Source organism: Telopea speciosissima, chromosome 11 (assembly GCF_018873765.1).
Source record: "Telopea speciosissima isolate NSW1024214 ecotype Mountain lineage chromosome 11, Tspe_v1, whole genome shotgun sequence".
Lineage (NCBI taxonomy): Eukaryota > Viridiplantae > Streptophyta > Magnoliopsida > Proteales > Proteaceae > Telopea > Telopea speciosissima.
The window spans coordinates 34,870,126-34,896,692 of record NC_057926.1 but is presented as its reverse complement, the minus strand read 5'-3'; the positions used below and the strand labels follow the sequence as shown (position 1 = coordinate 34,896,692).

The following is a 26,567-nucleotide window of genomic DNA, read 5'->3' as shown; positions in this document are numbered from 1 at the left end:
GAATACTTCAGTAAAATCTGCAACCAACAATTAAAACGAAATATTACAAAAATTTCACCTTTTTGTGATCTCACGGATCTAATTGGTTTTCTGCTTCCGTCTTCGAATTATTTGCAGTAATTTATTGAGTTTTAGGTGCCCCTGGGGAGTACTGAAGTGGTTCGGAGTCAGATTGATTGAGCAGTGATCATACAGAGTGGAGCAAATGGCAGTGTAAGCTCAATTTCAGCTTGCGAACATTTTGTTTTCTCTTGCTTTGCTGTATCTAACGATTTTTGGTTTCTTTGGTTTGTTTCTGTTTGGGTTTTTAAATAGAAGACAGTATCATCTGAATTGGGTTGTTTGTATTGGTGTTATTGTTGCTGTTCTTCCAGAGTTGCATCCGCTCCTGGGAAGGTTTTGATGACTGGGGGCTACCTTATCTTGGAGAGACCAAATGCTGGCCTTGTCCTCAGTACTAACGCTCGTTTCTATGCAATCGTGAAGCCAATTTATGAATCTGTTAGTCCTAACAGCTGGTCGTGGGTGCGTGTTTCGTATGATTTGTACCTATTTTGAATATTTACCTGAGTTTCATATTTGGTGTTTTGAGTTCATCTATATTTTGAAGCCTCTGAGGAATGTTTACCAAAACAAGTGAAGTTAGATTTGGTACCCCATAGGTTATACAGTCCGAAACTCGAGTTGGATGTCTTCAGTTTGGAATCCGAAATGCATGGGGATCACCACTTTGTCCTCTCCAATCTGCTTGCTTATTTTTCATTCATGGGTTCTGTAATGTGGTCACTGTAGTGACAATCAGGGTTTACAAGTCAGGAAACTGAAGTGTGGAATGATAGCTGAATATACCTTAGTCTAATACAATAATTAGAAGTTACCCAATGCAAGAAATGACCATTGCGGAATTATATCTTTATCTTTTTGTGAGGGGAAATGGTTTTTTATGTAGATGTGGTAATACTTCATCCAACTCAGCTATTAGGCCCTGTACCAATATCTCTTCTTTACTTTTCTACCTCGTGCTCTTTCACATACCTGAACTACTATTGCTATGGGTGATGATCTTGAAAGAAGTCTTTCTCTTGGGCTTCTTGAAGCACATTAATGGTTGTAGTGAAAGCCGAGAGTGAATCTAAACCCTCTGCACTAGTTAAGGAAAAAAAAAATTCCTAGGTTTTCAGATAGGAAAAGTTGAGAAGAAATTGTTTGCATGGAAGTGCCCCAGCATTCTCACTATAACTAATAACTGTTGATTTTTTTTTTGGTTTACCAAGGGAAAACATCTATATGAAAAGTATTATCCTACAGTGTTTCTAATGTTTGAAAATATTATTACTAGTTCTAATGTAAGACTAGACCAGAATAGGTCTAATCCCAGGCAGGATCAAAAAGTAAATCTCCAAAGAACAAGAAAGAGAGCAATGGAAACAAAAATCATATGAGGGAACCAAGAGAACAATGGGAAGTAAGAATAAGGGAAACAAGAGAACAATGGAAACTCAAATGAGGAAACAATTTCCTTGGTTGAAGTAACAAATAAAAAAACCACAAATTTGTAACTTGTTGAAGCAACAATGATCTTGATGTAATGATCTTCAAGAAATCAATGTGACAATCAGTTGAAAGAAATCCCATCAGCTTGTAGCACTCTTGAACTCGATTTGAACAAAATTAGGGTTTGGATTCAATAACCGATGCAAGGGGATGGGGAAGGGAATGGGCATCTCACCCAACCTATCCCAGGATTTTAAAAAGGCTAAAGCCAATATGTCATTAATCAAATTCGTGTTCAATGCTGGCCTCTCTTACAAACTTATATAGAAGATACAAAAATAGATTTAGATACTAAAAAGGAAAGGCCTAACCCTATCTTTAACTAATAAGGTAACCTAAATTGATTAAGAAAATGAAATAATAAAGAAAACAAACTCAAAATAGGACTCTAACTAAACTAAGGAAGTAAATCCCATTTTCCTATTTCTACCCATATTTTAGGTCCATTAAATTGGCCAATTACAAAATAAACCAATGGGATTAAAGTCCCAATACATATATGACCCAACCCAAAGCTTATTTCCACTAAAATAAGCCCCAAGTGACTTATCTACATCAAGTTCACTGCTGATTTTTATCCAATGGTAGAATCTTGAAAACAGGGTAGAATTGGTTTTGAGAATCCCAAAGCGGCTTTCACAAGCACAGCAATGCAAATATTTCATATTTAGACCAGAAATTATGCTTCTTGGGTTCTGGTGCTCACCTTCACGATACATAGTTTTTATAAGTTTTGGTACTTTACTATAATAGTTTCGTAAGTTTTGTCATTGTTACTACCTTGACTCTTTTTACTGCTAATTTTGCTGGTAATACTTCTAATCCTAACTACTGGGAGGGAGAGGATTTTAAAGCACCCATTGATTTTTGCACAAGCTTGTACTAATGGACTCTTATTTTGTTACCATAAACTAGTAATCTAGTATCATATCCTAAAAGAATATATAGGAATTTTATAATGTTTATTGTTCCTGTAACTAGAAACTTAAATTTGCTTTCTTCTTGAATTCAATTTCATTCTTACTGAAGGGTAATGTAAAGGCTAGGTCTTAGTTAGGCATATTAACCTTACCTACAATAGGATCTTCCAACATTATCAACAGTACAATGGGTCTCCAGTTCCAGGCTTCCAGCAGTAGAAAATAAAAGAAAGCACCTAACTGTAGGTGAACAGCAGGGTGATGTAACCCCTTAAAGTCTCAACCATACTCAACAGAACCCTGGGATGGTAGATAGCCACTGAAGAAAACAACACTGTAAATATCTGACCAATCACCAACTTCAACCAGAATTCAATGGAGAAACAAGAGCAACCCTCTTCTGATTTAACAACTTCAATGGAGGGAAAAAAGTCCTACGATTTCTTCTCAGACATGGATTTATTGCAGGATGATGAAATTGGAAACAAGGGAAATTGATGGGAAGAAGATGAGGAAGAAAATGGGGAGGGAGGATATGACCAAGGCCTCTCTCCTATGGCCTTGGTGAGCCTCTCACTGCTTGTGGTCTCTCACCTCACTTCACTGCATCTCAGAACCATGGGTTTAGAATCAAATTCTTTTCATTCATCCAAATCATGTGTGAACACTAAGGGTATGCATGGCAACCATTCTGTTTCAAAAATTGGTTCTGAGTCAGAATCGATTTTTTCTGTTTCTGGATTTTTGGAGTAATTCTGTACCAACAAATACTGTATGGTAAACCTAGTAAAAAATTGATTCCGCTATTACAGAGTAAAGGGTTTGGGCTGAGGTTTGAAGGAATCAAAGCAAAAGGGGGTAGTTCTTCAAAGGGATAAGCTTTCCATTTAAAAATTCTGAGTTGGGGGATGAGTTGCAGAGATCGATGGAGCTTGAAAAGGGGTAAGCTTTTCAAATCTGAAATAGAATAAAAATACAAGAAGAAAAGGGGAAAATACAAGAAGACACATAGGAGTAGGACTCCTCCGACGGATAGAATCATCGAAACAAATCGAGCAAGGTGAACGATCCAAATCATCAAGATTATCATATTTCATCTCATTTCCGTCATGCTGTTCTAATTCCCCATCTTTCAAAGCAGAATCATCTCTGAATCATACTAAGAACAACAGAGTTATACACCTACAAAACAACCCAAAACCAAAAGAAAGAAAACCTAAATGCTAAAGAAACAGTTGATACATGAAAGAAAAGAGAAGAAAATGAGAAAAAGAAGCAAACCGATTAATGCACTCGAAAAGTTTGTTGATTCCTGTTAATGGGTCATTAGCACTTTGCTCCATTGACCAACCATCTTAAATTTCTCCAGCAATTCCAAAATTGAGTCATTCTTAAATTCTCAAAATCACGATCACTAAAACTTTACACAAAGACAGAGAAATAGAGAGGGAGAGGGATACAGAAAAGTGTAGTAGGGGTGGGTACCTGCAGAAGAAGAACCAGAGAAATTGCTGGACGGACTGGTAACGAAGGGTGAAGCACCGGCGAAAATTGGGTTTGGGTTAGACGTTTGATGCAATGCTATGATTTAATGGTAAATTCCATCAATGCCCCTGATTCACTTAAGTCCACGTTTTTTCACCGAAAAATTGGTAGAATCAATTCTAAAATGTGAGAAACACTATTTTGGTGTTTCTCAAAAGCTTGCCAGAATCTATTATATCATACGGTCCGTTTCAAAAAATCACAGAAATGGACCGGACAACCCATACATAATCTGTTTCAATTCTGCCCTTAGAATCAGAAAAATACCAGAATCTATTTTTTGGAAGGTTACCATACAGATCCTAAGGCTCTCTTACAAGTATATAGAGCAGTATCCTACTTCTAAAAGGAAAGAAAGAAAATAGAGACTTCGAAATAAAAGGTCCACACATGTAGTGGATCTTGTTTACATTAAACTACTGAAAAGAGCAATAGAAACAGATAACTAAACATCTTCTAATAGTCTCCTATGCCAGTCATAAACAATGTTCAAGGTTTTGGTTTCGAGAATGGTTTCTGGCTTGACCAAAACCAAGATTTCTGCCTAAACTTGTTTTTTTTTTTTTTTAACATTTTGAACTTGGGTGTCAGGGGCCATATGACCTAATTTGGTCATGAAACTTGAAGGACAGCCTAATTTAGGTCCTATAAACTTAGTGGAACCCTTAGATTTTTAAAAATCACACCCAAACTAGTAGTTTGACTTCGGACCCTACGTTGGTACACTATGCTGTATATATACACTGATATGACCTATTTCACACAATCGTTAGTATTAAAACACATATAATTCAAATAAATCAACTTAAATAAGCAGTAGGAATGAGACATTTTGTATTATGTAGAGCACAAAACCAACTTTCCAACAAGTCTAAGACAGCTTAAGTATGATTTATATTAACAGAATTATGTTTTGGTCAAACCCTATTTGGTGAGCAGATGCTATTAAAGTCGTTTTGAATGAATAAATTTTTAGATATCAAAACAAAAGATTATTTTGCCGTTCTTTTGATTTTCAGTGATGTTCTATCATGATAAGATTTATGGAATTTTTAGATTTTAGAAAACCCCAACATTTGAAAATTGAAAACCGCCCCTACAATCGAAAGTTCAGTTCTTGTTCTTGAACTGGGCGGTTTACTTTTTATCCTGTTGGAATTTGATTTTAGCTATTTTTATTGGACTCAAATAAGGGGATATTTGCTTATTTATGAATAATATCTTAAGTAATCATTTACTTAAATGGTATTTGGCATAAATTAGGGCTATTTTTGGAAATTTTGAGAATCCAGGGCAAAACAAGACGAAACATGCGATATTGGTCGAAATTTCGACCCAGCTCGTCGAAACAGGGTATATATGATGTATGGAATGTACCATTTCAGCCGAAATTTCGTTTTTTGTTTCGGTGGCTTGAAAAACCAAGAAAAATATTGAGGTCTTGGCGAAACCTCAAACTATGGTTAATTGGTTATAAAGAGGGGTCCTTAATGGGCCCAAACCTGGCCCATTAATTGGGTCTAGTAATAAATCATACGTGACTGAACCTGTTGGCTCGATGGGGTTTCTTGGCTGGCACTTTGCGGCCTAGGGACTGGACCCTTTTCCCCTTCTTCCTCCTTTGATCTACATCAAAGGGTGGGGGGGGGGGGGCTGGTTTGTGAATGAATTGGAATATTTGGTTGTGTTAGTTCTACTAGCTAATTTTAAATATGAAAGCAATCATAACATTATTAAGACTGAGTAGCTTTATTTTAATTCTTCCTGATTTTGTTGGTTCTTTGGCATCTTTCAGGCATGGATAGATGTGAAATTGACATCTCCTCAACTCTGTACAGAAAGCATGTACAAAATATCTCTAAAGCACTTGACCCTTCAGTGTCCCTCTTCGAGGCAAGTTCATACCTGTTTTGGTTTGTACTATGGACTGTTATATGTGCCTGTATGTATGGAATATAATTGAACGCATGGCTTAAAACAGAGTGCGGGATCAATCACGCACAACCTATGGATTTGAAGTTACTGTATCCTTCATGCTTGGATGCAAACTGTCTAGTTGTGAGGGTTTCTAGGTTGAAATGGAAACAGACCATTGTTCATAGGAATAACACTTAATTGGTTTAAGATCTCAGGGAGTTGAGCAACCCTTTTGTGGAACAAGCAGTACAATACACTGTGGCAACTGCACATGCAATATTTGCTGACAAGAGTAAGAAGGAAGTGCTATGTAATCTACTCTTGCGAGGTAAAGTTTGTATTTTATGCACTCATCTTGCTTAATTTATATAGAAATAGAACTCCATGAATCTAAATTCTTAATTGGATTAGCGATGCAGGTCTTGATATTACAATCTTAGGTTGCAATGATTTCTATTCATACCGTAATCAGGTATTCTTCTCATAGTGATGAGGTTGTTTGTTAAGATCTTTTTTTTTTTTTTTTTTTTTTTTTCCCCCCCTAATAGAAATAACCTTGAAATTAAAATATGGAGGCAGATGTATTCTTTTGTTCACTCTACTTTATTTTACAAATTACTAAAATCCTTGAGCTTGAGACTGGTTAAAAGTGAAATTAAGTGAAGGGAAGGGAAAGGAAATGAATTAAGACAAAAAATATAATGGGAACTTTTCTATTATTACCAACAATGATGTTTTAAATAACTCGAAAACTTTCGTATCTCATATTTGAAGTTTATACTTTTCAATGAAATTTTCTTGGATTTGAATAGGAAAGTAAAGAATCCACTTAAAAGTTAATTACCATATTTGATAAGATTTTAACTTAGTTTTTATTTTATTTTTTTTAAATTTAATTTCACTTCCTTTCATTTCCCTTACTTGCATTCTTGCAACCAGAAGGAAGTGCAATGAAAATGTCAATTTTGGTCAAGATGCAATGGAAAATTTTACCTCAGGAGTTAGAATGCATGTGCACCCAAGTCATGCTAATTACTTGAATCAATAAATCATTAGTTGATGAATTGTGTTGTAAACAATGTTTGAAATTTCGGTTGAAATAACAAAAAAATTTGTGAAATTCTCTGTTTTGACAAAGGTCGAAATGAAAGCATGTGCGATACCTTCTTCTTGCCAAATTTTGGTTGAAGTTTTGCAGTTTCGGAGAAATTTTGACAATATTTCGGGTTTTGGTCAAACCCCTTGTATAAAATGCATGTTTTCGATCGAAATGTCATAGTTTCGGTGACATTTAAACCCTGTTTCAGGTTTGAGTAGCGTTTCTCTAGTTTTGGAAGCTTTGATTCCAAAGAGGAAACTTCCTAGAAAGCCTCACTTTTCGTATTTTTGACTACTCCCAATCTTTGTAATGAACCATGTACAACAATTGATAATTATGAAATGGTTTCTAATTTTATTTTATTCATTGTTAATGTATATTTTTGTTGTTCTAATTAAATTATGTGTGTTCTAGTACTAGATTTTGTGTAAAATCGGTTATTTTAGAGAAAGTATATGACAAAATACAGCGTATACTACGAACTTAGGGTCCAAACTCCGAAGTCAAACTACCGTTTTGAGTGTGTTTTTTACAGTCGAAGGGTTCAATTATGTTTAGAGGGTCTAAAAATAAGGTTTACAAGAAGTTTTGGAACTTAAAACCATTTGGGCCTTAAAACCAACAGTCAAAACCTGCAGCGGAAACTTACTAGGTTCGGTCTTCATTGGTTTGCAAAATATTTTGTTTTTGAGCTAGGTTGAAACCTGGCTTGAAACTGAAACTTCGAAACTTGGTTGTGAATATGAGCTTGCTCATACAATTTACACCTTTTAGTGTTTGATTGATTGTTGCTAATCTGGTTTACTATGATTTGAGATGTCTTATTTGTGGTTTTTTGTGTGTCAAAGGGAAAGAGAGCAAGAAGTGGGAGGGGGAGAGTGATGTAATACTTATTTAAAGAGTTAAAACAGTACTAAAACAGAATCGAAAACAGAGATATCAAATTCCAGATTAGGGAGAAAATCAATAGATTCAAATCAGATGGTCGGATCTGTTAGAGTTTATGTGTTAGGGGTATGTTTGTCTCTATTTCTATAATAAGCCATAGAGTTGTAATTTTACATTTTATTCTCTTTTTATCTTTTAACTCCTTAGTCCTTAGGGAGTCCTATGTAATTCCTAAGAAGTTATTAGTGAAGTAAATATAGGAGTTAGGAGAGTTTCCTCTCTAACTCACGATTCTCTCCAAACCCTTCTCTTCTTCTTCCCTTGCTGTAAATCTGCCATAATACTTGTATCGATCCATGCTTAAACACTAACTTGGTATCAGAGCCTATTCTTCACTGGTTTGAGAGTCGACTAAGGCTAGATTGTTCTTCTTCACCTCTTTTTGGAACCCTAGTAAGGTAGAGGGTTCCATTAGAGGCTGTATTATGTGAAACAGCAAATATACTACATTCTTTGAAGTGATTTCCTTCAACCCAACAGCAATGGAGGGAGATATCTAGCCCGTGGAGTGTATTTGAAGCCCTAGCAGCAGAACAGAGCATTTCGCTACCTGTAGAGCATTCTGCCCATCTCTCTGTCATCTCTCCACCACTTGGAATGAGACCTGAGCCATTTGGATCGCCTAAGAGTCCTACTTCAGACCCCCAACAGCCTTATTGATGAATCTCTTCGATTGAGGAACATAGCTCGGTCCTTTGGTGCTTCCCAGGTATCGGCAGAATCTGTTTTTTATGCTTATTGAGTCTTTGCTTGACTGCAATGGGAGGAATGGTTCCTATTGCTTGGTAGTATCACCTATTTAAATGCACTTGACTAATATGGAGTGGAACCGAAATGCTTTGTGAGTGTTGATTATGAGTTTTTTCTTCAAGGATTCACTTTCGGTTGTTGGCTGGACTGTTTACTTGACTGCTTCCTTGTGATTGGGTAGAGTTTTTTATTCCCCATTATTTGTTTGCTGGATTGTTTTCTTGAGGTTGGGTTGAGGTTGCTCCCCACTTGTGTAAGACTATATTGAGTTTGTTTTTCTGCATTTTCTTCCACCATGACCGGAAATGACTACGAAGTTAGTGGGCCGTTGGGAGCTACTAGTGGCAGCTCAAGTGGAACTCTCCGCACCATGGCTGTCTTTGATAACCCAAACACCCAACTTTCTATTGTAAAACTTGACAGTACCAATTACTTGGATTGGTCTTGTTCGGTGAAGTTGTCCCTGCGCAGTAAGGGAAAGTTGGGGTATATTACTGGCTCCATCAAGGCGTCTGCTCCTACTGATGCAGATTATCTAAAGTGGGAGACTGAGAACTCCACTGTTATGACTTGACTGATATTCTCCATGAAACCTGAGATCGGCAGGAGGTTTATGAGTAAGGAAATTGCGAAGGATATTTGGGACGGTGCTTCCAGAGTTTATGATAGAGTTGGTGATTCAGCCAAGGTGTATCAAATCCTGCAAAAAATCATCCATATGAAAAAGGGTGATCGGAGCATATCTGACTACTATAACACTGTTATTAGCTTGTGGGAGGAATATGATCACAACGGTAATCTCCGACTATCCAATTCTGAGGATGAGGCCAAGGTTCACAGGAAAGAAGAACAGGAAAGGATTCTTATTCTACTTGGTGGTCTTAACCTAGAGTTTGAGCCACTTCGTTTGCGGATGTTATAGAGGTCTCCTCTTCCATCATTGGATGAAGTGTGTAGCTACTTGCAGAGTAAGGAGACTAGAAGAGGATCCATGGACATTGCACCCTCACTGGAGAGAGCTGCTCTCGTTTCTAGTTCCCACTGCGATCAGAAAGATGGAGGGAGAGGTCGAGACAGATTTAAATGCGATCATTGTGGAAAGTTGGGGCACACTTAGGACAGGTGTTGGGCTCTTCATGGGCATCCCCCTAGTAGACGTGGTGGATCACCTGGTACCGAGGAGGTAGGACTGGGGGAGCTAGAGCCCACTCTGTGACAGCTGATACTGAGTTACCTGGACCATAGACTGATCCTGATTCTCTTTCCAGAGAGGATATTGTAGCTCTACGTCGGATGATGTCCTGATTCGGCCATTCTTCTATTGCTCCTACAACGTCAGACTCAACCTCAGCTTTGTAAGCCTCTACATCTGCCCCCTCCACTGCCCTCACTTGGGTAGTTGACTCTGGTGCCTCAGATGTTATGACTGGTATGTCTCAGTGTTATGACTCTTATTCTATTTGCTCCGGTAAAGATAAGGTTAGAGTTGCCGATGGTTCTCTTTCCTCTATCTCTGGTAAGGGCAATGTTCGAGTTACTTCTTCCCTTTCTCTTGATTCTGTACTTCATGTGCCCAGTTTTGCCACTAACCTGTTGTCTGTCAGTCATTTAACCAAGTCTTTGAACTGTTGTGTCACTTTCTTTCCTTCTCATTGTGTCTTTCAGGATTTGGTGACGAAGAGGGTTATTGGCAGTGGACGTGAGGAGAAATGACTCTTCCTTGTTAAGCTCCAACCATCTGTTTTACCTGCTGCTCAGTCCTATGTTTGTGGCCAAACTGATAGGAATATTGTGGATTATATGGTGGTTTGGAATCAATGTTTAGGCCACCCATCTTTTGTTGTTATGAGGAAACAGTTGCCTTGTTTACTTCTTTTTCTTCTTCTCATGTTTTTCAGTGTGAACCATGTATTTTTGCTAAACACTGCTGTACTTTTTATCCCTAATAGATCCACTGTTCCTTTTCATATTGTGCATTTTGATGTTTGGGGACCTGCTCCCACTACCTCTTTGTCTGGATACTGTTATTTTGTTTCATTTGTTGATGACTACTCTCGAACCACTTGGACCTTTTAATGAAACAAAAGAGTGATGTTTTTTATGCTTTCAAGAATTTCTATCAGTTAATTTATACTCAATTTGGTACCCGCATCCAGATAGTACGCTCTGATAAAGGGGGGGGGGAGTACATGTATGGGGGGGCTCCAACAGTACTTTATTGATCATGATATTATTCACCAAATTGCTTTTGTTGATACACCTCAACAGAATGGAGTGGCTGAAAGGAAAAACCGCCATCTGATGGAGGTCACTAGAAGTCTTCTTTCACTAGAAGTCTTCTTTTTAGTATGCATGTTCCCAAGACTTTTTGGGCTGATGCACTCCTTGTTGCTGCCTTTCTCATCAATTGGATGCCAACTTTGCTACTTGGCTCCAAATCCCCTCTGGGAACTCTGCTTCCTCAGACATCTGCCTTTCCTCTTCCTCCTAAGGTATTTGAGTGTGTCTGCTATGCCCATGTCAATAAATCGGCTAGGACAAAGCTTGATCCCAAGGCTCTCAAGTGCCTCTTCCTTGGTTATTTCTCTTCTACCAAGGGGTATAAATGCTATCGTTCTGCTTCCCGAAAGCGCTTCCTCTCCAAAGATGTCACTTTCTTTGAGTCTATACACTTCTTCACTCCTTCTCATCAGCATCCTCTTAAGGGGGAGAATAGAGGGAATGAAGAGGATGTTGATATCCCTTCTTCCCACCTATGTCTACTTCCCCATTTCTGTTTGACATTGGTAAATCTACAGAAGGGGCTGTTGTTGTAAGTGGTTCTGGTCATGAGAAGGATTACCACCTTTACTACTAAAAAGGTGAATGCTTGAAGAGTAAAGGAAAGAAGACCTGCCAAGATCCCTCTTTGGGTCTAGATCCTGAGCTTCATCCTCCTCAGTCAGGTGATCCTCCCTTTGATTTAGATCTCCCAATTGCCACTAGAAAGGGCAAAAGAGCTTGCACTAATCCTATTGCCCAGTTTGTTTCCTATGATGCTATCTCCCCCACAAGTCTTGCTTTTACCACTGCTCTCTCCTCTGCAACTATTCCCAAAAATCTCACTGAGGCCATATCTGACCCAAAATGGAAGAAGGCTATGTCTGAGGAAATGAGTGCTCTTGAGAAGAATGGTATATGGACTCTTGTTGATCTCCCCAGAGGGAGAGTTCTAGTTGGATGCAGGTGGGTCTATACAATTAAGTACTGATCAGATGGTACAGTGGACAGATACAAGGCTTGGTTGGTAGCCAAGGGGTACAGTCAAGTTTATGGTATCGATTACCAAGAGACTTTTGCTCTTGTAGCCAAGCACAACTCAATCAGAGTCCTTCTATTAGTGGCAACTAACAAAGAATGGCCATTGTATCAGTTAGATGTGAAGAATGTTTTTCTTCATGGTGATTTAGAAGAGGAGGTGTATATGCGACCTCCACCTGGTTTCAAGTCTCCTTCAGCAGAAGGGAAAGTGGTCGCCTCAAGAAGGCACTTTATGGTCTCAAACAGTCACCTAAAGCTTGGTTTGAGAAGTTTCGACAGGCCATTCTAAGGAATGGATATTCCTAGAGTCAGGCTGACCACACTTGTTTATCCGGAGAGGTAATGGTACAGTCACTGCTCTTATTGGTTACGTTGATGATATTGTTGTCACTGGGAATGACGAAGATGAGATGAAGAGGTTAAAATCTTACCTGGCTAAACAGTTTGAAATCAAGGATCTTGGACTTTTGAAATATTTCTTGGGGATTGAAGTATCAAGATCAAGGAAGGGCATCAATATTTGCCAGCGGAAGTTTGTTCTGGACCTATTGAAAGAGATAGGAATGTTGGGATGTAAACCAGCCAACTCCCCCATTGATCAGAATCACAAACTTAGTGAAGATTGTGGTTCTCCTCTTGTAGATTGGGATGGGAAATTGATCTACCTCTCCTTGACTCGGCTAGACACTAGTTATGCAGTTGAAGTAGTGAGTCAGTTCATGCATGCTCCCAAAAGTGAACACCTTGATGCTGCCTAGCGCATCATTAGGTACCTAAAATCTTCTCCAGGAAAAGGCCTTCTATATGCTAGACATAGTCACTTGAGGATAGAGGGCCACACTAATGCAGATTAGGCTGGTTCTATTTCTGATAGACGATCTACTTCCGGTTACTGTACCCTTGTGGGTGGTAACCTTGTTACATGGAGGAGTAAGAAAGAACTAGTTGTAGTTAGATCTAGTGCAGAGGCTGAATTTAGAGCCATGGCTCATGGGGTGTGTGAACTTATATGGTTGGGGCGATTGGTTCAAGAATTGGGATTTGATTGTGAGGGACCTACGCAGCTCTACTGTGATAACAAGGCTGCTATAAGTATTGCTCATAACCCTGCTCAACATGATCGAACCAAAAGCACATTGACGTTGATAGGCTTCATCAAAGAGAAGTTGGATTTAGGTTGCATCTGTACTCTATTTGTGCAAACTGTGATCAACTGGCAGACATCTTCACTAAAGGCCTTATCCCTAACCAGTTCAGTACTCTTCTATGCAAGCTGGGAATGTATGACATTTATTCTCCAGCTTGAGGGGGAGTGTTAGAGTTTGTGTGTTAGGGGTATATTTGTCTCTATTTCTATTATAAGCCATAGAGTTGTAATTTTACATTTTATTCTCTTTTTGTCTTTTAACTCCTTAGGGAGTCCTATGTAATTCCTAAGAAGTTATTAGTGAAGTAAATATAGGAGTTACGAGAGTTTCCTCTCTGACTCATGATTCTCTTCCAACCCTTCTCTTCTTCCCTTGCTGTAAATCTGCCATAATACTTGTATCGATCCATGCTTAAACACTAACTAGGATCAGGCTGAAAACCTGGTTGAGTTCCTCTTTAAAGGGGTATTAACTTTGCTGAAAAGTTCAGCTAGTACCACTAGGACGCGTAGAACTTTCAAACTTAAAGTCGGATCAAAGATGAGATTGCAGATCATAATGAGCTAGCAGAGTATCTATATGGGTTATTACTTTCAGAACTAACAGAAGGGTAAATTGTCTATGTCGATTTCAGCCTTTAAAGATCACAAGGATCATTCCTACTTGGAGTAGAACTGTGTGAAATAACCAGCAGAACTGAAAACTGAAAACATATTTTGAAAAAAGTGCAATACCGATAGAAGGTTTATGAAATCAGAATGGAAATTGGCACATCAGAACACCAGCAAATTAACAATCCTAGTGAGGGTAGGATTTCTATATCACAGGAACCAAATCTGAACAGAATACCAGACAATAGAATTGCAGAACAATTCCTTAAAGTAGAATAGAGCAAGAGCAAGAGCAAGAGCAAGAGCAAGAGCAATGGCACCCGGGTTTCTACCGCAATGCTTTGACTGGATTCACACCAATCACACCTTGATTCACACAAGGAAGAGCATACCACGGTGGGCAGCAAAGACAAAGCTTCTCATCAATCGAAGTTCGTGTCCAACGCTGTACCTCCTGACAAACTTTTATAGAAGACTCAAAAACAAACTAAAAACTAAAAAGGAAAGGCCTAACCCAATCTTTAACTAAGTAGGTAACATAAACTGACATAATAAAAGAAACTGACTAAAAAAAGGACTGAACTTATAAACTCCTAATCTAGCCTAACTAAAACACTTAATAACAATTAAAATAAAGAATAAAAACACTTACTTAACTAATCCATAGTATTCCTAGCCTCTACCCATATTATAGGGCATAGTTGTCAAGGCGTCGCCTAGGCGTCCCAGGCGCCTTGGTCGACTTGGGCACCTTGGTCGCCTAGTTGGTGTCACCTTGATTTTTGGACCCTCTTCAACGCCTTGGGTTGCCTAGACGCCGTGACAACTATGTTATAGGCCCATTAAAGTGGCCCAATACAATGAAAACACATGGGATCAAAGCCTCAACGCATACATAACCCAACCCAATGCTTATATCTAATCAAATAAGCCCATTTAGGGATTTAGCTGCATTAAAGAATGCTTACTCCACTTGTTTGGGACTTTTGTGCACCACCTGTGCATGTTAGTGTGTAGTATTTTTTATTACCCTTTATTTATTTTATTGATATTATATGTTTTCCCATTCTATGTGTTATAGGGGTGGTATTAGAATTGATTGTGTTTATTGGAAGATGTTTTCAGTTGCTGATGTTTGTGAGCCTATTACTTCAGATCAAATCTTTGTTTGTAAGGATCCATGTAGCCGACCCCATTTAGTTGGGATAAGGTTGAGTTGTTGTTGTTACTTATGTTAGTTCATTGATTTCATGAGCTTTATCTGATGGTATTTACTTTCTTGAATACAATTTACTGTGTGTTTGAACCAAAAGAAAGTATGATGATGATCTCTTCATTTTTTCACAAGGAGAAATTTGTTTTGCAATAGTTGTTTTAGTATTGCATTTTTCACCCTGTTAATTGAGTTTTCAGTTACACATCTGTTGTCACTGCATGTTGAAAAATTAAATACTTTAATATCATTCACTTTTTCTTGTTAGATTGAGGCACACGGACTCCCTTTGACACCTGAATCATTGGCCTCCCTTCCACCCTTTTCAGCAATTACTTCTAATGTAGAGGGTTTAAATGGGGAGAAGTTTAAGCCTGAAGTTGCTAAAACAGGGTTGGGATCATCTGCAGCAATGACAACTGCAGTGGTTGCAGCTTTGCTTCAATACCTCGGAGTTGTTAATCTTCCACTTCAAACTAATACTCTACACCAAGGAAACATTGAAAGCGAGGATCTTGATTTGGTGCATGTTGTAGCCCAGAGTGCTCATTGTATTGCACAAGGGAAGGTTGGCAGTGGGTTTGATGTCAGTGCTGCAGTCTATGGCAGTCAGCGCTATGTTCGTTTTTCACCAGCAGTGCTTTCTTCTGCTCAGGTTCTCTCTCTCTCTCTCTCTTAGATGTATGCTGCATATATGTTGGTGGCTGTAATGGTATTTTTATCACTGTTTTTTTTTTTTTTTTTTTTTTTTTTTTTGTGGGTGTGTGTGAGTGTGTGTGTGCGCACGTGTATATGCATGTTTGTGTGTGGAAGATTCAAATGGAGTTTATGTTGGAGATTGAAGGTACCATATTTCTAGAGTGTCCAGTATGACAACCATAGTTGTCAAGGCGTCGCCTCCAGGCAGATTTGTAGGTGCCTAGGCGGCTGCCGCCTTATTGTAGGCTGCCTTGCACTGGTTTAATTGGTCTCGAGTCTAGTTCTGGCACTTATCTGTGCCAAATATCATTTAAGTAAATGGTTATTTCATTAGTTAAGATATTAGTCATAAATAAGCAAACACCCCCTATCTCAGTCCAATAAAAATAGTTAAAAAATAAAATTCCAAAAGGATAAAAAGTCAACCCCCCAGTTCAAGAACAAAAATTGGATTTTTGGCGGTAGGTGAAAATTTCAACTTTCTAATGCTGAGGTTTTTCTCAAATCTAAAAATTCCATAAAGCTTAATATAGTAGAACATTGCTAAAAACCAAAATATGGTAAAATATTCATTTGTTTTGATATTTAAAAAAATATTTTCATTCAAAGCGATTTTGACAGCATTCGTGCACACCAAATAAGTTTGACCGAAACATAACTCCTTCAATATAAATCAGATTTAAGCAATCTTAGATTTGTTGGAAAACTGATTTTGTGCTCTTCCTAAAAGAAAAAGTCTCATGTAAAAATAAAATCAATTGATCAATCAAATTTCTTAGAGAACAAGAACATTACCTGTAAATCGAGAGCAAGGTAATTACTTATTGATAAGATCATATTTTCTAAGAACAACATAAACCGAATGTGAGACTAGGTATACCCGAAATTGACCAATTCCTAGAACATATAAACCAAATGTGTGTTTTGATTGTTTCAAACTTCTAATAGCTTGCTTCTTCATTTCTACTGTCTTCTATTTTTATGTTGATTTTTGATGACTTGATGTGGCTTAATATTGATTTAGGATGACTTGATGTGACTTAACGTTGATTTTTGATGACTTGATGTGGCTTAAGGTTGATTTTTTATGATATAAGATATATATTGTAGCATTCTAAATAATGTTAGAAAAGAGGGGAAATAAAAAATAACACTTGGGCACCTTGGTCGCCTAAGCGCTTAGACACCCCTCCGCCGCCTTGACAACTGCATACGGGAACATATAATAAAAAATGTGTTCGGCGGGACAGTGTGACCATATTATTTGATGAACCACCTAAGAATAGAGGGTAGGCTTGACAGCGTAGTTAAGAACTTTGTGTGGATTAACTAGGAATTTTCATATAACCTGGAAAAGACTAGTCATTTTTATATAGCTATTGATGTAGTCGATGGTTGGGTTGTGGGTGTTGTTTGCTAGTTAACCAATTAAATTTGACAAGGTGGTCACTATAAACTTGAAGTAGCAATTAATATCATCCCCATGCTGTATATATATGTTTTACTCTACTCTCTCTAAGGAGAGTAGCTCTGAATCCTCTTACTATTGAAAAAAAAAAAAGGATATATGACTTCAGATGCAAGTTTCTCGGTGTAACACAAACTAACAATTGCAAATAACACAATATTTAACAAAACTGCTTGCTAACAACTAAAACTCTTAAGGAAATTAATAACAGATTCATCTTCACTGCTATAGGCCTTTAAGCCTTCTTTTGGTCCCTGAAAAAGGATTGCATTCAACCATGCTTTTGGCTCAATACTCTTTGTGTGTGTGTGTGTCTGCAATCAGTCTCTACTAGTAGACCACATTTATGAAATTTTTATCCAAAGAATATCAATTGATGATGTTCCTCTATGAACGATAATGTAAAGACAGAACACTTTAATCTGAATAAATGATAAGATTCCATTTATTTTGTAATTTTCTCCTTGAATTTAACATTGCAAATTATGTTAAACACTCACTTTTAGAGTTACAGGATGCTGTCAAAGGAAAGCCATTGCAAGAGGTCATCACTGATGTAATAAAAGGAAATTGGGATCACCAGAAGACTAAGTTCTCCTTACCACCATTGATGAATCTTGTGAGTATATCATAATTTTCCATTTCATATCTGTGCTTGGTTTTCACTCTTGTCCTTGTTAAAGAGTTCTTTTTTTCCTTACTAGTGGTATATGTTTTGTTTAAGTTGCACTTATTGATGGGGACGTTTTTGCAGCTCTTAGGTGAGCCAGGAACAGGAGGATCATCAACACCATCAATGGTAGGTGCTGTTAAAAAGTGGCAAATATCTGAACCTCAAAAGGCCCAAGATACATGGAGAAGGTTAGCAGAAGGGAACTTAGAACTTGAACTACAACTCAGTATGTTGAGTAAATTGGCAGAAGAGCAGTGGGACACCTACAAATATGTCACCAACAAGTGCAGTAAGCATAAGTGTGGGCAGGTAATTCTTGAGATCATAGTACTCTTGCTCCCAAAAGAAGTGGTATTTAATCTAGAAATAGAGTATATTTTCTTTGAATTGGGAACTCTAAAGCTGATGCCTATGAATATTTTAGCATTTTGTAGGAGTGAAAGCAATAATTTTTTCTCCTTTTTTTGATTTATTAGTTTCTCACTTATACACTTCTTCCTAAAATTGGCTTAATTTCATGGTCATAGGTAGCAACTAGCAAGAGGCTGTATGGTAGATCAGAGGAATGATTGACTATGGCTACTGTTAAATGTGTGACACGCATCTTGGTCAAAACCACCAAGATTTCGCGAAATATTTCGGTTTTGACAAAGGTCGAAACAAAACTGGGTGTGACTCAGTAGGAATGCAAGGTTTTGACCGAAATTTCGGCATTTCAGCTGAAATTTCGGTTTCAACTCAGTTTCGGTACAATAACAGTGCAGATAAAAGTGCTGTTTTCACTGAAATTTCTACCCACTTCATGAGTTTCGACTTTCGAGTGGCTTAACTTGTTAGAGGGAGAAAACTCCTAACAGACCCCAGATTTGGTATTTATGGCCGTTTTTGACTAATAAAATACTCTATCGAAACCATCAGCTGAAACATGCAGGATTTTAGCCAGGTTTTGGTCGTTTTGCAAAATATTTCGTGGTCGACACCAAAATTTCGAACCTTGGGCACACGAAAGGTCATGTTAGCCTCCATTGGTCCTATGAGATTACCCAACTTGAGGGTTGACTATATTGGAGTATCAAGTCTAGTTAGTTAATTGTACTTGGACAATTTAAAAAGACTGGTATAATTTTGTACATGGTCCCATTGAGATAAACTTCTCTTAATGGTCCACTATTTGAACCACTTGGCAGGATGCTGTGTCGATTCTGACCTTTGAATGGATAGGTCTAGGTTTGGATTAGCTACATGTCAAATTTTAGGACCTAATTCAATCAAAGACCCTCCTGTGTATTGGTATGCATCCTTGTATATTTCAGGTGCCTGTGTATGCCCATGCACACTCCCATAGTCCCTAGATTTTAAAGCTTTGTTTTGCCACTTGGTGATCTTTGTTTGGGCTGAAACTTGACATGTAAGTAGGGGACCTTGAGATCTACCTCACTATAAAATTTGGACCCCATCCAATCTGCCATATGGCACAGATATTTGGGTTGTTCTGAAAACCTTCGCCTATATAAATAAAAATCTTTCTGGGGAAAAATGAATGATTGGATGGGCATATATCTGTGGGGGGTTCATTTTGGATAACAAATTATCCATGTGGTGTGGACTACAGTTGTTTCATACCTTGGATACAGACTATGTTAATCCATTTGCTACCATCATAGCCTTCTTTCTTTGTTGTTCACCAAAGATATGGTTCCTAAGGATTCTGAACGAAGAAATGGCTCAAAATATAGCACATGGAGCTATGGAAGCATTGAAGCTCCAGTAGTTCTTCTCAGTGAATTTTTGAATGTAAACTTCATGATAGTCTAGTTTGATAACCATTGTCCCCAACTATGTTATAAATATGACACTCATGATGGGATTGGGTCCTCTGAAAGGCTCTTATAGAATATTTGAATGATTGATCTGATTGTCATTGGATCTTTCAGACTTTACCATTTCCTCCTGGCTATGAAGATAGTACATATATAAATCAAATACAAGATTGCGATAGATCAGTTAGGGAGCACCAATCGGGTTCATTTTATTGGCTTAAATTATGGATATAGTCCATTGAAAGTACCACGAGGAAATTGAGCAGGGAATTATTTTGATCTATTGGGAGCTAATTAAGTTGTCTTTTCTCAGGCTTTTCACTTGCGACAAATGTTAGATGTTGGCCTCTGTCTCACCCATGGTTTAAAAGCTCGCGAAATTTCGGCGATGTATCGCCAAATTTCGTATATCTCGACATGTCCGAGATACGAAACCAATCCGAAACCAAAAAATACAATATTTCGTCGATATATCGTGAGATATCGACGATATATCGTGGATCTCACGATATATCGCGAGATATTGAAAAAGTGACAAATAGTGTCACGTGAGGGGCCATTTTATACCATATTTCGCAGCTCTTGGTCGATATTTCGACCGAGAGCTGCTGAAACTCTATTTTTCTCTCTTCTTCCTCCCTTCCAAGCCTCATCCAAGCATTGTTGAAGCTCCTTGTCGCTGGGAAGACGTCGGAGGGTCATCTAAGCTCATCATCCCAGCCTATTTTCATTATTTAAGGTAAATTCTATTTCTCTAAAACTATTTTTTTTTAAAATATTTTGTACAAATATTGTTGGATGTTGATGATATTAATATATGTTAGACACCGGAGGCCGATCTACAGCCTCACGGTGTCGAAATTTTTTTCCCATATGTATTTTTTTTTTTTTATTTTTTGGTTTTAAAATTCATTTTCCTACAACTAAAATAGGAAATAATTAGGGGTAATATGACTTAGATGGTAATGAATTAAATATATGTTAGATACCAATGGCCGATCTACGGCTTCACAGTGTCGGATTTATTTTTCTGCTCTTAAATAATTATTTTAATTTTTGAAAATTAAGAAAAATATATAAAAAATTAAAAAAACAGAAATAAATAAGGAAAAATATGAGTTTTAAGTTTAAAAAATAATGAAAAAATATGAAAGATATTTCTATATGTTTTGAAATGCATTATATGTATATTATGTTTACTAATTTTTGGTTTTGTTGTGTTAGGTCAATACTTATATTAACATTATATATAAAAAATTGGTTTTAATTATGTGAAAAATATAAGGGTTAGGGGAAAAATACTAAATAACTATACAAGTGTATTAGTAATCTAAAAGTGTCAATTGAAGTGCATCTACATGACTACATTAAGTTTTTTAATTATTTGTGTTACTTACATTGCAGTAAACAAGTATCATTATGGCGGATCGTGATAGACAACGTGCGAAGGGCAAGCAAAAGGTGGGGGGAAGTAGTCAACAAAGGGGACGGAGGGAACAAAGAGAACAGAGGGAACAAAAGAGACCAGCCAGCCAGCATAGGGGTGACATTGCATGGTTACTTGGTACTCCCATTGATGGGGATAAGAGAAAATCTATATGTAACTATTGTCCATGCAATTTATGGGAGGTGGGTCCAGTAGACTTAAACAACATCCGACTGGAGGATCTAAAGATGTTGTAGGTTGTCATATAGTCCCTACTGAAGTAGCCAGGGAGATTGGTGATAGTTTGAGGGGAAAGAAGAAGAGGAAGGCTGACAAGCAAAGGATAAGAGAACAACTTGAGGATACAGTGAGGAGTTCGATGGGAGGAGGAAGACGATACAATGATGATGATGATTCCTCCTCCTCCTCCTCTGATGATGACATTGCAGTACCTGATGACATACAAAGAGCAGAGGAGGCTAGGGATTTTAGGCGGACTGTTTCAGGAGTAGAGTAAGTTTTCAAGATGCTCACAGAGACAAAGAGTAGGAGGTAGTGGAGGAGCGGCGATTCTGGAGGTCCTAGAACTTTGAATCCTTTTAAAAGATCACAAAGTGTGAGGGCAGCCCCAACACCTCTACCAGTACCAGTACCACCATAAACATCTGATCCTAAATTGCATAAGAAGAAAGGAAGCAGTCAACCTAGAATCAAAGGAGCATGGAAGGGGATGAAATGATTGGTTAAAGAATCAATAGCTAAGTGGATGCTATACCATACCATCCCAGCAAACACTGCACAAGGCCCCCATTATGATACCATGATAGATACCATTGCAGAGGCTGGCCTAGGATTCAAGGGCCCCACCCCATATGAGGTAATGAATGTTTATCTACCTCAACAAAAGAGTGAGATTGATGAGTACATTAGTGAGATGAGGAATATGTGGGAGACATATGGGGTGACTATAATGGCAGATGGATGGACTTGGCCTACAAGAAAGTCCATCATCAATTTCATGGTTTATTGTGATGGGAGGACAATGTTCCTCAAATCTGTGGATGCATCCAAAGAGACAAAGGATGCAAAATATATTTACAGATTGTTAAAGGAAGTAGTGGAAAAAGATGTGGGTATTGAGAATGTTGTCCAGATTGTAACGGACAATGGAAGTAACTTAAGTGGCGGTGAGAAGATGATGAACAATAGTAAGTACCGGCTCTTTTGGACTCCTTGTGCAACCCATTGCATTGACTTAATGCTAAAAGATATGGGAAAGTTAAAGTTGGTGAAGACTGTGGTTGAAAGTGCAAGACAAGTCACCAACTTTTTATACAACCACTCCTATGCACTCAATCTATTGAGGGAAAAATGTGGGGGTGACTTGGTTAGGCCTGGCATCACAAGATTTGCCACCAACTACATTGCCCTCAAAAGCATTGAGACAAAGAAGGCCGGGCTGAGAAGCATGTTTGCTTCTGAGGAGTGGTTTGAATGGAAGGGTTCCAAGACTGCAAATGGGAGGGAAGCACAAGCAACGATGTTGTATGGGGAATCGGCTGAAAACTTAAGAAGAATAGCAATTAAAGTCCTTGCCCAAACATGTTCTGCATCTGGTTGTGAGAGGAACTGGAGTACCTTTGCACTCATCCACTCCAAGAGGCGCAACAGATTGGGGTGTCAACGTTTATCTGACGTGGTGTATGCGCACTGCAACTTGAGGCTGAAACTGCAACACATACGCATGGGACATGAGGGACACCATTGATTTAGTTGACATCTTTCAAGTTGACTCAGACGATGAGGACCCTATTGTGGATTGGGTGAGGGATAGAGGTGAGCCAGTGTTGGATGAGGAGGGAGGTAGGCCCGACCCCATGATAGCTTCTAAGATTGGTGCTGATGTGGACGAGTATATGGCTGACGAGGGTCAAATACATGCAAGGGAAGCCTCACCCATACCATTCCAGCCCATTGGTGGCAATGTTGCTGATGATGAAGACTGGTCTAAGTCCTCAAATGATGATGATGGTGATGATGGTGATGCTGGTGGTGGTGATGGTGATGCTGGTGGTGGTAATGCTGGTGGTGGTGATGTTGGTGGTGGTGATGCTGGTGAAGAATTTGACGGCATGCGAGAGCGTTATGTGGTAGGCCAGGAGGCCCAGGATATGGCACCTGTAGAGCCACTCCGATTCACTGGAGAGACATAGTTTGATCATGCCACATAAGATACGGACCACGGAGCACGTGCCCCCGCACCCCCACCCTCAAGGGGCCCTCTACATACATACAACAGGAAGCGTGGGGGTCGACAAACACAGTTGCAACCTGATCACATGGACATTGATAACCTATCTAGCTCTGTTGGTGGTTTGAGTATGGGTGATAGGGAGGGAGGACCGACTGGACATTGGCGTGCCCCATCTTTTGACGCACATACCACTCCATTGGCATCGGATTATAGTGCATCACAACCTTACGGTGGATATGGATATGGATCATCATCATATGGGCAGTTTAGTGGGGTAGGGGACTATGACTACCAGTCCCAGTCCCAGTCCCAGGGACATACTGGATCATCTTTTGTAGCTAACATCTTTGCATACCCTAGCAGACCTAGCTACCAACCTCACCAGCCATACATGCAGCCAATGCCATCGCCTCTTGCGCCGGCGCCAACATCATATCACAGTGGATCATCTTCTTCACGATTGGATCGATTGGTAACCCTAGCTTATATCCTAGGATAGGTTACCTACGATATATTGATGATTCCATTTACGTGACACTTGTGGATGACTACACTCGTTTCTTCTCCGATTCTATACCGTGGTCCACATATGTCCTTCAAACAGAGAGCAATGGACGTCGACTCTAGCGAGGCATGAGTGGGATTGATCCAGGGAGGCACAGCAACTACTATTAGTAGTTTAGCACTTGTAATTTGTAACTTAAGTTGTGATTTCATTGATCTATGAACTTGTGAGTTGTGACTTGCGAGTCTTGTGACTTTGACACTTAGTGTATTACCTTTAAGGCTTTAAGCATTTGAGCTATTGAGTTTTGAGTTATTGAATATTATGAAGTTTATGAGAATCATGGTACTCATCAATGTGTATTGGCTTTAACTTGATATGTGATGAAGTTAAATACTATTATTAAATATTAACTGCCTAATCTATGACTCTATGTGTATTTAACTATTTATACATTAGGGTCGGCGACCGTATGTCAATCAAGGGTGCAAGCCCAAAACACCAATTTGAATTCATATTTTTGCAAATTTTATGGTTTAAATGTGTTTATTAAGCTTAAATAAGGCTGTCCATGAAGTTTCAGGCCTAGATATGGCCAAATACCCTCCGAGATGGACCCCCGAAATATTGCAGAAAAAATGCAATATTTCGGTCATATTTCGCGATATTTCGGGTATCTCGGATATCTCGGTAGGCCTGAGATACCGAGATATCGCGAAATATTAAACCTTGGTCTCACCATTGCATAGGCTTGTGAAGTCTATGGTGGGATTGGTGAGTCAGCTTGTGTCCAACCTATAACATATGCATGATGTGGCTGGTTATACTATGATGCCGATGTCAAATGGAAAACCAGGCATCCTCAGAGTTGGGCAAAGATTTTATTTTGTGTATGCTTTGAGACTCTGTCTTGGTTTTACTTGCTTCTAAGCTTGGGTCAGTTCCTGCTCATGGCATGTCGAGGGTGAACTCTCAGCTCATTAGTACACCCTATTAGGAAGATGATCATTCCCCCCTTTTTTTTTTTTGGGTGGTTTAAGGCTGATTTTCTCCCTTCACTATCTCTTCTCTTCTATTTTTGTAGTTTTATGCTCTTTAAGATCTGACAAACTGCATCACCTGAACAGTGGATGGAGCAAGCCACTGATCCATGTGGACAAGCAATTGTTAACGCTTTGTTAGGAGCAAGAGATGCTGTTCTTGATATCAGATTGCATATGCGTCATATGGGCGAGGCTGCAGGTGTTCCGGTAGGTATTTCCTCTTTGAAATAATGAGTATCAAGATTGAAAGATTGGGAATAAAAACAAAGAAAACAAATTTTTCCATGCATCTGCTAAACATGTGGCACATCTTTCGGGCCACATAAAAATATTTTAAGTTTTGGACTAGTAGATCGTCTATGTAAAAAGCTATCTGATCAAATGATCTTAGTATCTTACTCATTGTATCTGGTTGCCATGGCATCTTCTTGTTTTGAGACATCATCATATGGATCCAATCCTTTCCACACATGCTATTTGTATAGCAGGCGGGAATATTTCTACTTCACGTCCTCATGTCCTGATAATATTTGTTGATGATTTTCTGTCAGTAGTTTGTATACTGTGTTGTTCTAATACCAAGTTCTAGGCTGTATCCAGTAGCAGTTTGAATTTTGAATAGGTGTTCCTTTCTTATCCAAAATAAATAAATGAAATTAAAATGTCAAGAAAAAAAGGTTATATGTTTTATCAGTACAATCCGGTTCCTTGAAATTAGAAAGAGAACTCTACTAAGAGCATGAATGCAATCTAAAAGCATCAAACTAAGTTTCAGAGTGAAGACTGTAATTTCAGGCATGAAGAATACTTTGAATTAGGTTCTAGTGTTGCTTGGTTCAGGAAAGGCTTAAATTTTCCATGCAAATGGTACAGTAATTTATGTTAACCTACAAAATGCCTGGGGATATGGATGTGGGTCCTTGGAGACATCCCAGCATGATGCTTTATCTGTTTCACATATATGTAAACAACCCCCACCGTGTCAATAGATCTAAATCATCTTCTTATAAAAAAGAATAAATTAAAAAAATGGTCAACCATCTAGAAGGAGAAACCTGAGGTCCTATTATTCTGAATTTAATCATATTGGTGCAATTGTAGTGTTGGATCATTGTTTGGATGGTCTATTCTTAGCCTGGCATAAATGATTTCCAAATTGTGATTTTCAGTGTATAAGATAGAAATTTCTCTATGTTCCATGTTACAGATTCTAATTTGTTTGAATATGTAAATGTATGTGCACATCCAGTGGTTCTTCATTGTTATTAATTTGTTATGTTCTTCTAAATTTACAGATAGAGCCCAAATCACAAACTCAGCTTCTGGATACCACCATGAATATGGAAGGGGTTCTGTTGGCTGGAGTTCCTGGAGCAGGTGGATTTGATGCAATTTTTGCTGTAACTTTAGGTGAATCCAGCAGCTGTGTCTCCAAATTGTGGACTTCACTTGGTGTGCTATCACTGCTAGTGAAAGAAGATCCCCGTGGTGTCTCTTTAGAAAGTGGAGATCCACGAGCCAAGGAAATCTCATCAGGCATTTCTTCCATTCATATTGCATAATATATTTTTGCCTCTTGCATGTATCAGATAGGTCCTGATATTAAAACAGAAGTGATTATTTTTTTCTTAGGCAAGATCAAAATAAAGAAATGATTCAATGGGTGAAATTAAG

At 38.4% G+C, this 26,567-nt stretch overlaps 1 protein-coding gene and 1 long non-coding RNA gene across 5 annotated transcripts in view; one reads left to right on the top strand and one right to left on the bottom strand.

Moving 5' to 3' along the window:
* Window positions 1–9,318, bottom strand: part of LOC122646112 — a 35,451-nt gene extending 26,133 nt beyond the window's left edge. Inside the window, exons 1-2 of the long non-coding RNA XR_006330563.1 lie at window positions 9,309–9,318; window positions 7,331–7,337 (exon numbers count right to left, since the gene is read on the bottom strand). This is a non-coding gene — a long non-coding RNA (uncharacterized LOC122646112). The remainder of the gene's footprint in view (window positions 1–7,330; window positions 7,338–9,308) is intronic.
* Window positions 191–26,567, top strand: LOC122646109 (phosphomevalonate kinase, peroxisomal-like). 4 transcript variants are annotated; one of them, XM_043839590.1, is made up of 11 exons: window positions 191–213; window positions 375–525; window positions 5,815–5,912; window positions 6,152–6,264; window positions 6,356–6,408; window positions 15,274–15,660; window positions 17,687–17,791; window positions 17,927–18,154; window positions 24,978–25,100; window positions 26,189–26,494; window positions 26,533–26,567. In XM_043839590.1, exons 1-10 carry the CDS (start codon window positions 206–208, stop codon window positions 26,453–26,455), a joined length of 1,533 nt encoding a protein of 510 aa, XP_043695525.1. In that variant the 5' UTR covers window positions 191–205; the 3' UTR covers window positions 26,456–26,494; window positions 26,533–26,567. The 4 variants fall into 4 exon arrangements, with proteins under 4 accessions (XP_043695525.1, XP_043695524.1, XP_043695526.1 ...); XM_043839589.1 differs by lacking the exon at window positions 26,533–26,567 and having other exon boundaries at window positions 26,189–26,532; XM_043839591.1 differs by lacking the exons at window positions 24,978–25,100; window positions 26,533–26,567 and having other exon boundaries at window positions 26,189–26,532.

What these genes read in the sequence shown, in the direction of transcription:
- LOC122646109 (XM_043839590.1), top strand. An exon ending in TACCACCATTGATGAATCTT is followed by an intron (nt 17,792 to 17,926) that starts GTGAGTATATCA and finishes ACGTTTTTGCAG; the next exon opens with CTCTTAGGTGAGCCAGGAAC. An exon ending in GCGAGGCTGCAGGTGTTCCG is followed by an intron (nt 25,101 to 26,188) that starts GTAGGTATTTCC and finishes CTAAATTTACAG; the next exon opens with ATAGAGCCCAAATCACAAAC.